The sequence below is a fragment of the Vicugna pacos genome, chromosome 12 (assembly GCF_048564905.1).
Source record: "Vicugna pacos chromosome 12, VicPac4, whole genome shotgun sequence".
In the NCBI taxonomy this organism is placed as follows: Eukaryota; Metazoa; Chordata; class Mammalia; order Artiodactyla; family Camelidae; genus Vicugna; species Vicugna pacos.
The window spans coordinates 28,051,347-28,066,016 of record NC_132998.1 but is presented as its reverse complement, the minus strand read 5'-3'; the positions used below and the strand labels follow the sequence as shown (position 1 = coordinate 28,066,016).

General features: G+C 37.9%; 1 protein-coding gene across 6 annotated transcripts in view; it reads right to left on the bottom strand.

Annotated features, from left to right (window-relative positions):
- Positions 1 to 14,670, bottom strand: part of ALDH1L2 (aldehyde dehydrogenase 1 family member L2) — an 85,109-nt gene that overhangs the window by 44,478 nt on the left and 25,961 nt on the right. For all 6 annotated transcript variants that reach the window (XR_012078461.1, XR_012078460.1, XM_072973073.1 and 3 more), the window contains exons 4-11: positions 13,174 to 13,339; positions 11,410 to 11,511; positions 11,115 to 11,204; positions 9,332 to 9,466; positions 8,064 to 8,189; positions 7,440 to 7,531; positions 5,389 to 5,536; positions 332 to 451 (exon numbers count right to left, since the gene is read on the bottom strand). Coding sequence is in view for 4 of the 6 variants with exons in the window: in XM_072973073.1 (XP_072829174.1) it covers positions 332 to 451; positions 5,389 to 5,536; positions 7,440 to 7,531; positions 8,064 to 8,189; positions 9,332 to 9,466; positions 11,115 to 11,204; positions 11,410 to 11,511; positions 13,174 to 13,339 (979 nt within the window). In the remaining 2 variants the exon portion in view is untranslated. The remainder of the gene's footprint in view (positions 1 to 331; positions 452 to 5,388; positions 5,537 to 7,439; positions 7,532 to 8,063; positions 8,190 to 9,331; positions 9,467 to 11,114; positions 11,205 to 11,409; positions 11,512 to 13,173; positions 13,340 to 14,670) is intronic.

Sequence of the window (14,670 nt, the reverse complement as noted above, 5' to 3'; positions counted from 1 at the left end):
TCTTCTAGGGTCTTAGAGAAGTGGAATTTGTTGCCAAGAGCTTGCAAAGTCTGAGATTTTTTAACCCCTACATATAGCTTTATGTGGAATTATGCATCTGATATGTATAGGTATAGCTGTCAGTCTAAATTCATCATCAATATTCACTCTATAAAGTTGGTTATGGAAACCAGTACCAGAATTGAATAGTTGAGAGAAATTCATGAAGCACATTTATATTAAGTGCTTGGAGGCAGAGTAATAAAGTAACTTCTTAAGACTGTCTGTTTTATAACTGTGTGTAAACAAAAAAATCCATGATCAGTGATCACGTCACACACCAAGTACTCACAGATCCATCTGTTGGGTTGATAGTGTCATAAGTCTTCCCATCATCAGCATCTGTGAACTGTCCATTTATGAAACACTGATATGGCATTTTTACTGTCATTTCATTTACCTCCTTTGAAACCTAAGAGAGAGAATTACAGTAATAGGTGCAATGGATTTCTGTGCTTATGCATTTGATACCAAAGAGCAATAAACAAGCTTATACACCAGTGTAGAGGGAGAGGCTAAGCCGGTGGGATTCCAGTCCTCACTGTCCAGAAGAGACAAGCGTATATAATACTTGGGCCTCATGATGCTCAGATTAGCCACTGAGGCAGGAGATTAGCATCTGTCATGATCAAAGCGCTCTAGACTGGGCTTTATAAAGATCTGATTTTCTTCCTCACACAGATGAAAGACAACTCAGAAGACCCCCAGGTAATGGAAACACCACCATCTAGTGGTAACACCTATAGACTGCAGCCATTGCTTTCATTTAGTCTTAAAACTGCCTTTGACGAAAGGTTTCCTTTTGCCTTTTAAGTGTTCTTTCCTGTGTCCTTCCCCATTTTCACTTTCTCTCTCTTACATATATGTTGCTTAAACTGTGCTCGCTACTATCAGCTAGCAAGTGAATTTAGGATAGTCCACTCACCTCTATAAACCTCAGTTTTTTCAACAATAAACTTTCATACAGTTATTGTGAGAAATAACTAAAATGACATATGTGAAAGAGCATTATTGGCATAAACTTCCATATCAATGAAAGATAATTTAAAAGGGAAATTTAATGAATTAAATTATTCTATATAGAGAAATTGATAATGTTTAGAAAAGAAAAAAGCAGCAAGAGGGTATCTCGCCTTAACCCATACCAACTACTCATGTCCCATGATATATTTCTATTTGTTTACATATGATATAATGAAGGAAACGATCTGAATTGATGTGTTCAGTCCCTGCGTATAGTCCAGTTTTCCAAATTCATCATTCTGGAAATATGCTAAATGTCTTACCTATATTATCTAATTTGATTCTCTCAACAATCCTATGAGTTGGATGTTATTATTGTTCCATTTAACATATGAGGAAACTGAGGCTTAGAGAAATTAAGTAATTTGGCAAAGGTCACATGGCTAACAAGCAATGTTACATGGATTCAAATTTAGGATGGTCTTACTCCAAAATTTATATTCTTAACCAGAGGATGCTAAACTGTTTTCCAAACTCACCTAACTCAAACAGAAAAAAATGGATAAGAAGCACTTCTGGAATAGTATATTAAGGACCTCTGAAAATCTGATCCTTCATAAAAGAAATAAGAACACTAGAAAATATTGTCAAAATCATTTTTTCAGTATTCTGGAAATTAATCAAAGGCTTGCAAGAATCCATTTATCCTATTTATCCTATGTTAATTTATCCTATTCCCATCTCTCTTGACAGCTCTGCAGTAACTTGAAAAGCAACATCCTTGCAACGATGGTAGCTGTGAAAACCTGCAGCCCATTAGCCACTGGAGGGGGAGATGGGTCTGAAGCTCTCCAAAAGCTTCATCCCCAGAAAGTTATTACTATTTGACCTGGTAGCTCCCTGAAAAGCTCCATTTTGGGGGCTTGTCTTAATTTGAGCTGATTCACAGCTAGCTATATACAAACAGCTCTATCTCTAGAGCTTTGTCCAAAACAGTCAGTGGCAATTGTATAACACTGCAACTGCCCGAGGCAGTAATGCCAACTGGGGCTAACAAATAGATGGCTAAAGACCTCAAAAAGAAAAATGGGCATGAGACATCCATAAGAAGCTTTAGGAAGATCTGACATATTCCTGGGAATCTAGAAGGCCAGTCTGGTGCAAGACTTGTGCATGTGCCCAGGAAAGATCTTGGAAAGCCCTAATCTCTTACCTCTGGCTGACCTGAGATTCTGTGCAAGCAGGAAGAATGTGAAGACTAAGACAGTGTTGTAAGCTGCCTGCTGGAGCTTTAAAGGTATACCTGAACATTCAGAGTCCTTCACTAAAAGCTGGGAGACTTTCTCGTTCAAGGAATTTGAAGAAATCTATGTCTAATCATTAGCTGACCACTAAGTGAACCAAGCAGAGGCTTAAGTAGTGGAAAACAACAAGAACACAGGCTTTGCAGAATTAGTTCAGGAAAGTCACTAAACAAACAAAAAGCAACAACAAAAACCAGCAACGACAATCCCTGAGGATGTAGCTGGGGTCTGATTTCCAGAGTTACACATTCTATTATTTAAAATAGCTCACAGTGGAAAAAAAAGTGACAATGAATATATGCATGTTCATGCATAACTGAAAAATTGTGCTCTACACTGGAATTTGAACAACATTGTAAAATGACTATAACTCAATTAAAAAATGTTAAAATAAAATAAAATGTCCAGTTTTCAACAAAAGATTGTAAGCTATCCAAAGTAAAGGGAAAGAATGCTATATACACAGCAGAGGGAAGAGCAGTCAATAGAAATCACCCATGAAGAAGTCTAGACGTTGACTTTATTAGACAAAAGTTTTTATAAGTAGATGCAAAGAACTAAAGGAAACTATGTCTAAAGAATTAAAGGAAAGTAAGAGAACAATGTCTCACCAAATAGAGAATATCAATAAAGAGATAAGAATTATAAAAAAAAGAACTAAATAGAAATTCTGAAGTTGAAAAGTACAATAAGTGAAATTTTAAAAGTCACTAGAGGGGCTCAACAATAGGTTCAAGCAGGCAGAAGAAAGAATAGGAAGGAAAAAGAATTTTAAAAATGAATAGAGCCTCAAAAGCCTGTAGGACACCATCAATGTACCAATACATGCACAATGAGAGTCTCAGAAGGAGGGGATGGGTGAAAAGGGCAGAAAGAATATTTGAAGAAATAATGGCTGAAATGTCCCAAATTTGATGAAAAACATTAATCTTCACATCCAAGAAGCTCAATAAACTCCAAGTAGAAAAATCTCAAAGAGATCCATTCTAGACACATCATAATAAAATAGTCAAAAGACAAAGACAAAGAGGGAATCTTGAAAGCAGCAAGGGAGAAGCAACTCATCACATAAAAGGGAGCCTCAATAAAAAATTAACAGAGGACTCATCCTCAGAAACCATGGAGGCCAGAAAGTAACAGGATGACATATCCAAAAGTGCTGCAAGAAAAAGACTGACAACCCAAAATTCCATATACAGCAAAAATATCTTTCAAGAACAAAAAATAAATTGTCATTCCCAAATGAACAAAAACTGAGATAACTCACTGCTAGCACACTGCCCTTCAGAAGGACTAAATGGTGTCCTTCAGGCAGAAATGAAAGGACACTAAACATAACTTGAATCTGCATGAAGAAATAAAGAACACTACAAAGGTAAATACAAAAGTCAGGATAAATGTACTTTTATTTTTAAACCCTTTTCTTACCTGATTAAAAAGACAACTGCATGAAGCAATAATTATAAAACTGTTTTGATGGGTTTATAATGTATAAAGGTGTATTTATATGACAATAATTGCACAAATAAGGGGGTAGAGGGCAGAGCTATACTGTAGCAAAGTTTTTCTACACTATTGTTATTAAGTTGGTATTAATCTGAGCTAGAATGTTTTAAGAAAAATGTCTATTGCAATCCTCAAGGCAACTACTAAGAAAATAACTAAAAATATATAGCAAAACAAAGAAGAGCTTAAGCTAGCATACTAGCCAATATCCATTTAACAAAAAAGAAAACAGTAAAGGAGTAACAGAAGAGCAAAAAAGGCATAAAACAAGCATATAGAGCCATAAACGGCAAAAGGACAAATAGATAAGTTACACAATCAAATTTTTAAACTTTTGTATGTTAAAGTACACTATCAAAACAGTGAAAAGAAAACTCACAGTATGGGGAAAATATTTACAAATAATATATCTGGCTAGCGTCTAGTATCCAAAATATAAAAAGGCCTCCTACAACTCAAAAATTAAAAACACAAATATCCCAACTAAACAAAAGGCAAAGAAGATATGCAAATGACCAATAAGCACATAAAAAGATGTTCATCATTATTCATTAGGGAAATGTAAATCAAAACCACAGTGAGATACCACTTCACACCCACTAGGACAGCTGAAATAGAAAGACAGATAATAGCACATGGAGTAATTAGAAGCTTCTTACATTGCTAGTGGCATTGCAAAATGGTGTAGTCACTTTGGAAAACAGTTTGGTAATTCCTCAACAAGTTAAACATAGAGTTACCATATGACTCATCAATTTCACTTCTAGATATTTACCCAAGAGCACTGAGACCATGTGTTCACACAAAAACTTACACGTGGATTTTCAAAGGAGCATTATTTATAATAGCCAAAAAGTGGAAACAACCCAAGTGTACATCAACTGAGGAATGGATAAACAAAATGTGGTTTATCCACACAATGGAATATTATTTGGCTGGAAAAATGAATGAAGTGATAATATCCAATACAATATGGATGAACTTTGAACACATTATATTAAGTGAAAGAAGTCAGACACAAAAGGCCACTTATTGTATAATTTCATCTATACAATGCATAAATTCACTCTAGAATAGGCAAATCCATAGAAACAGAAAGAAAATTACCAGTTTCCAGGGGCCAGGGCCCAGGAGAGGAGAGCAGAGAATGACTGCCAATGGATACAGGGTCTCTTTTCGGGAGATGATAGAACTGTTCTATAATCAGACAGTGGTGATGGTTGCACAACTCGGTGAACGTACTAAAAACCACTGAATTGTGCTTTTTAAAAAGGTAAAATGTATGATATCTGAATTATAATCTCAATTAAACTGTCATTTTATTTTATTTATTTTAATTTGGGGGGGGCAGTAATCAGGTTTATCTATTTATTTATTACTTTTGGTGGAGGTATTGGGGATTGAACCCAGGACCTCGTGCATGCTAGGCATGCTCTACCACTGAGCTATACCCTCTGCGTAAACTGTCATTTTAAAAAAAGTATACATGTGAAAATAAACGGATGAAAGCCACAGCATTCTTTTAGAGCTTGTGGGTCTTAATAGTTCAGATTCTCAATGACGTGGACAGGCTTACATAATCCACTACTAGCTCCGCTTCTTGATCTTCTCCTCTCAGTTTCCCCACGACTTTTTGGATGAAGTCTTCAAACTTGGTGGCCATATAAACATCTTCATTCTGTAACTGAAGCCCTCCACATTTCTGCCTGATCTCTTCAACTAGCCTGAAAGGAAGAACCAGCTCATGTAACTTACATTTTTTAAAGAGTTTAGGGGGACTGTACTATAACATTTAAGTTGCTTTCAAGTAAGACGTATGTCCCATGCATATTTATGTCCTATGAGCTCTTCTACGATAATAATCAGAGAAATTGATAAGATTGGGAGAAAAAAATTTTTTAAGCTGTCTTGCAGGACAGTGGCAATCTCTTTAAAACTTTATACATGACTAGAAATACAAGAAATCAAGGCAAAGGTATTTTAATTACTTGCAAGCAAGATGATAAAGGGCACATAAAATTAGTTTCTTTCCTTTCAAATGTACTCAAGGAATAAGATATAAAGGAAATTTCTGAACTGTGAAGATTATGAGAAACAAAAGTTATATTGTAGAATATCTCCTCTGGATCTCGTGCAAGAATAAAACAAACATTTGTTTGTACTATATGGCTAAGATAGGTATTAACTAGAACCATGGAGTAGGTTAATATAATTTGTAAAGTCCTTTCCAAGCCTTTGATTTTTCACTGTTAATTTTTCAATTTACAGCTGTAACTTGACATTTCTTGAATAGCAGTGGTGTACTAGACACAGTGTTGAAAGCCTGCTACAGCCATTTATCCTCTAAAAGAGATGAGGTGCCTTGGTAGTTCAAGATAACAGTATCAGATGATTGTGGTAAATCAGACACTCAATCAGGAAATGGGTAATTCCTACAGAAGCATTTTGCTAAGTGAAAAAAAAATAGTACTAAAAGTCCAATGCTAAAATCTTTAGTTGGGCAAATCAGAAGTTTCTAGGAACTCATAAATCATAACTGAGAAATCTGTAACTTGAGGAACCAAAACTCTTAACTTCTGATAATGATATTTGCTCTTGAGAGGATTATTTTTGATCACTGGAATAAAAAGGATCCATGAATGAAGGGATTTTGTCTTGTTCATGACAGTATCCCCAGTGCAAAAAACTGTTCCTGATACGTCATAAATGTTCAATAAATTTTGTTTAAAAAAATAAGTGAATAAATGAATAAACACAGTATTCATCAAGAACACTCACTGTCAACATGAAGGACTGTCAAGAGGAGTTTACCTTGTTAAATTAGTGACTGGCCATTGTGTGGCCCTCAAAGAAAAAGCACCTGTGCAAGACCCCCCACTTTTAGGTCCTGGTCCACTCAGTATAGAGGAGGGCTTTCCAGTGCTCTAGCCCTTCCATCTTGTTGTCAACCTCTGGAGAGAAATTCTGACTCTAGGGTGATTGGTCTTAATCTTGCAAGTAGCCTGACAGTCCTCATTCTAGGCATATCACATTGGGTCACTTGGGGGGATACGAAAACAAGATTTAGGGTAAATAATCAATGACAGGTATCCTTTTGGATGAAACTATATAGGAAAATCTCTACTGAAATTCTCACCCAGAACTTCTCAATTCCAATGTCATACTGGAGGAGAATCAGCTAAGAAATATGAAGACAGATGTTTAAAAGAAACAATTAGAAGTGTCGTATTTCTAAGTATATTGGAAATATAAAAACAACACTTGGTTAGCAACAAAGAGAAGGGAACAGATACATGTTATTTAACCATGGAAACAAACAAACCAAAAAAGATGAAGAAAAGAGAAAAATCGTAGATGGGTAGGATAGAGTGATTACATCCAGTACAAGGGATTTGGGTCTGATTTTCAAAGTTGAAGTCAAAAATCCCTGGTGGAGGGGTGTAAATCACTAAGGTGGTGATTCAGAAATTGATGCGTTGTAATTTCACACAACACTGTAAAATGATTATAACTCAATTAAAAAATGTTAAAGAAAAGAAAGAAATTGACACATTGTAAACTGACTATAAATACATACATTCACACATACATACATACGTACATACATACATAAGATGGTGATTTTACCTGACAACATCCATTGAGCGTGCTCCAGATTTAAAGAAGTCTGTTGAGTCTTCAATAACAGGAACATTGCTTAAAATTCCAGCCCAGATGACCTACACAAGGGAAATTTTATGGGGGAAGTGCCATGTAGAACACTGTGGCAGAGACTCGCTAGCTTCTAACCAAACCCACTTTTTTACGTGGCTTGACTACGTTTCTCAGCATCTCTTCAAGTTAGGTGCAGCCATGTGACTGACTTCTACCCAGTGAATACGAGTATAAGTAATCTGTCCTCCCAATCTTGGCCCATGAAAAAGCTCCCTCACACAATTCTCTGTGTTCTTGTGCCTTTTTTGGCTGTTGAAATGAAGATGAACCCCAGTGTGACCCTGAAGATAGTAGAGCCTGGGTCCCTGTGTGACTCCACCTCCAATCCTCCTGTTCCAGTTTCACCCCTAACTTCCATGCCAACCTAGAACCACCTTGGATTATTTATGCAAGTGAAAAATAAATTTGTGTATAAATTTAGGCATTGACTTCTTTTTGCAGCTAATACAAAAAAAGAAAAAGGATTAATGGTACCAGTTACAAAAATGGTTATGTTTTCCATGGTAAAAAGTACTATTAAGAACTTCACGTATTTACCTTGATGATCTCCGCCACCTTCACCTCTTCAGCTGTTAATTCTACCACTGATGTCTCACCCGCTGAAAAGTACTGAGATGCAGGAATCATTTTTCCATCTTCAAACTGCAGATTTCTCACTATCAGCTATAAGATAACAAAACAAGCAGAAGAATTGAGAATTAGGACAGTTCAAAAGTGAGGTTGGTGAGAGAAGGAGTGCCATATAGGTATGAGGACCAGCTTATTCAGCAAATACAAGAATATGAATTAAAAGCACTCACCATTATGTGTAAAAGGACTGAGATGGCATTTCAACAGTGGCAGCAGAAAGGAGAAGGTTAAGTCTAGGAGCAGATACATCTCAAAATGGATGATAAGTCCCTCCCAAAACTGACATTCAGATGTAGGTACTGGGTCTAAAGCCTACTATAACTACCACTACCACCACCACCAGTGCTACCATAGTACTGCCGTCATCTGAACACTTATTATGTCACTTGCGTGGTGCTCAGTATGTATGTGCAGCAGTATCATATTCACACTCATAAGTCCTGATGGAGGCAGATGCCATTATTACTCCCATCTTACTGATGAGGAAATGGAGGCTCAGTGAGGTTAAGTAATTTGCCCACATGGCTAATAAATAAGTAACAGAGCTGGTGTTACAACCCAGAACCAGCTGGACTCTGAAGCCTACAATCTTAATAAATGATCTGTCCTATAAGCCACCAGAAAGTATCTATGAGCTGCAAATTCCCTTTTGCTTTCTTCACTGGGCATCTACCCAAGAGCCTACTGAGGTCCAGAGTCCACACTCCCAAGCACAGGCGGTGTGGGCGGGCATCTGTCTGGTGAGGCGAAGGGAGGAGCATCTGAAGAGGGTAACATCATTTGATCCTCCCAGACTAACAGTGGGAAGGAAGCCAGATGAGATTACTCTCTCTGTTTTACAGAAAACTGAACTCAGAGGGGAAAAGCATCCTGCCAAAGACCTGTAAGTGGCAGAGCAGAGATGCACATCCTGTTTCCTGACTAAACTCCAAGCTCTTCCTACCATATCACAAAGCAAACTGTGCAGGTCTGTGGGGCCCACCCTGAGAAGTCTTGTTCTCATCAAGGAACTCAGAGCCAGTTCATCTCCAGAGAGAAATGGGGCAAAGACATCTTGAGCCTCCCATGTCCCACTGCAAAGCCAGATTACCCTGTGACAACTAGTCCCTCAATAGCTTGGGTTATTGAAGGAAACCAAAAAAGTTACTTTATAGGAAATCATATTGAACACTCACTGCTTTTCCATCGTTACCAAAAAGAACAAGTCCTTTTTTGGTAACAAGACCAGGCTTCTTGGCACCTTTAATTTCCAGTGGTTCTCCAGGGGGCACGGAGCTATTCAGTAGTGATGAGCCATAGAAAGTTACCATCTAATAAAGAGATCAAACCCAGATTGTGAAATGAGGAAGTGAAAGCTGTTTATAAGGGTGTGTGCAAGTAGTACACTCTGCAAAAAAGCTGAAGTTGGAATTTTCATTTATGATAAAATTTGGACCCCTCATGTAAGAGCTATACCCCATATCTATAGAGACAACATAAAGCAAGAGAGAGTTTGGGAATGTGTGATTGAGGAGTTTAAGAAATGCACCACATCCAGGCGACACAAGGGTACATTTATTGCTTATTCACATTGACACAAAGATTAATGAGATAAAAGCTTTCACAGAGTTGGCAGCCTGAAGGTAGGGTTTATGGGGGAGTAAAGGTGTCAGTGGGGGGTCAGAGAGGGCAGATACAGAGTAGTAAACAGACTATTACAATGCAGTGGGGTGTGTGATGGGAAGTCCAGGGTGCTCTGTGGGTCAGTTCATGGACACAGAACTGGATCCAGACTACAACCAAGAGAACTTGACACTAACTGATTTCTTATTATAATTATTATTATAATTCCATGGACATTAGCTATCATTTATTGAGCACTATAATAGTTAATATTCATTGAATATATATTCTACGCCAAGGGCTAAGTAGTTAAATGAATGAACATATATTAACTCATTTCATCTTCACAACAATCCACAACTTATAATGGAGGCACTGTTAGTTTCATTCTACAATAAGGCAATCAAGGCACCCAATGGTGTAACCTGCCCTAGGTTACACAGCAGAGAGTGGCAGAGCCAGAATTTTAATGAAAACATTCTAGTTTCAGATCCCACACTCTTAACCACCACACTTAACTTGCTCCCTTGGTTCTTCATTGATCCCACATATTTTTATTGACACCTAATATGCATGAAGAACTCTGCTTAAGTGCTGAGCTAATCAAGACAATAACATGATGCCCTTGCCCCTAAGGGATTCATAGTCTACTGGGGGAAGCAGATGTAAGTGATGTTCACAATATATACTATGCTGTGTCAGAGGTAGGCAGGGCATTGTTGGAACAGATGGGAGTGATACCCAGGCTGAGAGTGGGAGGTCAGGAGACTTCATAGCAGAGGTGAAAGCTAGAATCTGAGTTGAGTGGAGACTCCCCAGGGATTGGAAGGCTTTTGCCTGCCCCTGCCCACCGCCCCTGCCTCACCTCTCCCCACGCCTCTCACACCTGCTCTTCACACCTGAGGCTCCAGCTTCGCTGAACTCTACTTCAAGTCCCTGTCTGGGTAACACAGCCTCCTACCTCTGGGTCTTTAACTCTTCATCTCATTCTCTACCTGTTGACCTCTTCTTAAAGTACGAGCAAAACAGTCAGCTTTTCTCAGAAGCCTTTCCTAAGACACCTGAGTCTGGACCTCAGTTACAGCATCTGTCTTACTGCATTGTATTTACTCACTTCTCTGCTTTCTCCATAAAACTGCAGTCCCCCTGAGGGCAGAGGCTGTGCCAAGCACCTGCTTCACACCAAATGCTCATTATGTGCTGAGTAAAGACGGGGGTGTTTTCTTTTAGCTGGTCACATATCTAGAACACAGACCCTCCTCACAGCCAAGGGAGGAACTAGAGTAAGTCCAGCCTTATATACCCTCTTACAAAGGTCATAAGCAAAAAAAAAAAAAAATGGTCCCTAGAACTTACCTGTCCATTGATCTCCGTCCAAGCTCCAGGGACTTTATCATGACCTCGAATCCAGTTATGCAAAACTTCAGCAGGCTGATCCCAAGAAATCTAGGAATGCACAAAGCACAGGTTGAATTTCCCAATGCTGCAAGTGTCAAAGGCAACAGAAACATCTCTCTTCATCAGTGGCAGAGGTAGGAATGGGACATTCTGGCTTGGAGCTCTACCTTTTGGTGAGGAAATGTACGCTGGGAACTGCTTAAAGGTAGAAGAAAATGAACTTTGAATTGTGTTATTGAGTTGCTGTAAATACCTCAGCATCTTCCTTCCTCCGGATACCTTCATACGTTGCCCCTTCTTCCGGCTGGGGAATACGAGGAGCTTTTCCATCAGCTATGAGTTGTACAGCTTCTACCTAAAGCCCAAAATATTACCTGCATTAAAGCCCAATGGTCATCAATTGCATGGTCTGTTTCACTGAAGTTTCTGTTTGACAGAATTACTACATATAAATCTGTCCGGAGTCAGAATTTAGTAATAACTACCATTTTTTGGATCCCTAATTGTGCCAGGTAGTTTCCAGATGAGGAAACTGAGACTTGGAAAAAAGCCTCAAGCAACTGGTTTGAAAAAAAGGCAACTCACTCCAGATCACAGTGTTAGCTTGTAGGAGTCAGAAGCGGGATATGCATCCAGGTCTATCTACTGCCAATACCCAGCCTGTACTTTTTAAGATGACTCCCTTATTTAAACAAATTTCAATCCCCCCTTGGTGTTTCAATGGGTATTTCAGGAATATAATTGTAAAATAAGTCACTGTGGGTTATTTCCACGCATGATGATGATTCTAGAAAGTGATACATTGTTATATTTAAGGAGTTCAACTGGTTTTCCAGCTTAGGACACCTGGAATTAAAACAAAAGTTAAAATCTGTCCATGCGTTTGATTGCCTTTGGGATAGATGTGTCCTGTATTCCCTTCCATGCCATATTTATGTTTACCTTAAGTTGAGAGACTCTCTCCTTCACTGGGAGACCTATGTGAGCTCAAGTTCTCAGATTTCTAAGTACTCACAGCTGCTGACCAACCTGCCTGAGAGTGCACGGAGGGAGCCACCTGGGAACAGGTCCAGGGTTACAGCTCATTCATTCCACCCACTTTGGGTATAACAGCACCAGATACAGGCTCCAGGCTTGGGCAAATGTCACCAAGCACACCGAATACTATTTTGACTATAATTATCATTTTGAGTACCTGTGTGCTAGATGCTTTACACAAATGTCATTTGATTTTCACAACCACCCTCTAAGTCAGGCAGTATTATCCACATTTTATAGATGAGGAAACCAAGGCTAAAGAAGCTAAGTAACTTGACTATTATCACACAACAAGTAAGTGGTAGAGTGAGAAATCTGGTGCCTTTCTGACCAAAACCTTTTCTCTTAATCATTAAATGATACAAGCAAAGCACTGTTCTCCTTTCCTAAATCGATGGCTGCTGCTTTATGCCATCTTATTGTCCATTTCTGTGTTGTACCTCTACCATATCAAACTCTGAAAGACATTAAATAACACTGAAATTGCCTTTCAATATTTTACAATCTATTTTTACTTCATAGTATACATGCTTTGAGCTTTTTATCCAGAGCATATCTGAATAAATAAAGCAATGCCAAATTTCACCCTGACCCATAGACTGATTTCAAATACTTCTGAAGGAAGTCCAAATTATATACCAACATTTCTTAAGATTCTGTACACTTCTTTATAATGAGTCATTATAAACAAAGTTGGAGATTCAAATATTTGGTAAAATAAATGAAAAAGTTTGATTGCTACTTCTTGTATCTAATCACTGCTCTCAGAAGATCAAGGGAGCTTCATAGACTAAGAAATTCTAAAGGTCAGATTTCTACCCTAAATATACCATCCTACTGGCAAATGTAAAATCTAATTTTGTTTTTCAGTTTTATATTTTTAATAAAAATTCATACAAGCAAATTCTCAATACATGAAAAATATTGCCAAAAGTTCAAAGGTTTACTAAATTCTTTTTGATGGCATAAATATACTGACCATGGCCTTGATTCCTTCAGGAAAAAGAAATCGGTTATAAAGTGCATCCACTGTATCATTGGGTTCAACATCACATGACTTCTGAAGAAGAATAGGTCCTGTGTCTAAACCATCATCAGCCCAGAAAACAGAAAACCCAGCTTTCTTGTCTCCCATGATTAGGGTCCTGTGAAAAGAAGAGTTTCAACTTAAAGCACTGGTTAACTGTATTGTAAGATGATGAATTAGTGACATTAAAGTATGAAGTAGTTACAATGGGAAGTAGAAAGTGAATGAAGCTACCATGAGGAATTGCAGTAGAGCTGGGAGGCGACAGCAGTCATGAGAAGCAGAACTTAATGGTACTGCAGTTTTATACACCCTCATGTCTATAGTCTTGTAAACACATACTAATGACTCGTAGTCTACTCAAAAAGGCATTAGAGTCCACCATCACTATCACTCACTGACTCCCAGGTGTCAGCTTTCTATGGCAGCATCAAGTAATTTTGCCCACCAGGGTCCAATTCCTATATCATACCTGACCCTCTATTAGGCAGAATAAGATAACGAAAGATAAAACAGAGGATGATCAGTGCAATGTGAAGAGGAGAACTGATTATTAATTTAGGTTGTGTAATTCAGGTATAAGCATCACTTAGAGCCAGAATTAATTCTAGATTGTCTATAAATTGTAGTAAAAGATGGCTGATCAATTCAACTATTTGTATTATGTGTTCTACAAAATTTATCCTAAGAGGAAATGCTGGCCCTACAAACCTTATGATACAACAAACCAGATACGTGGAAATACACACACACACACACACACACACAAAAGCATATCACAGCACTATTTGCAACAGTCAAGACATGGAAGCAACCTAAATGTCCATCAACAGATGACTGGATAAGGAAGTTGTGGTACAAACATACAATGGAATACTACTTGGCTATAAAAAAAGAATGAAATAATGCCAATTTTAGCAAAATGGATGGACCTGGAGATTATCATACTAAGCAAAGTTAAGCCAGAAAGAGAAAGAAAAGTACCATATGATATTACTTGTAAGTGGAATCTATAAAGAAGACACAGATGAACTTATTTACAAAACAGAAACAGACTCACAGATATAGAAAGCAAACTTACGGTTACTAGGAGGGACAGGGAGATATGGAAGGATAAATTGGGAGTTCAGGATTTGCAGATACTAACTACTATATCTGATTAAACAGCAAGGCCTACTGTATAGCACAGGGAACTCCATTCAATACCTCGTAATAACATATAATGAAAAAGAACATGAAAAGGAATATATATGTGTGTGTAACTGAATCATTATGCTATACACCAGAAATTAACACAACATTGTAAACCAACTATACTTCAATAAAAAAAGAATATAAATTAATTAATACCAAAGGGGGGCATATCAGAGAGCAGGCTAATATAGACAGAGTATGATCTAGTATGTCAGTCATGCTCTCAGTCTAAATCATTTTTACCTCTCTGAGCTA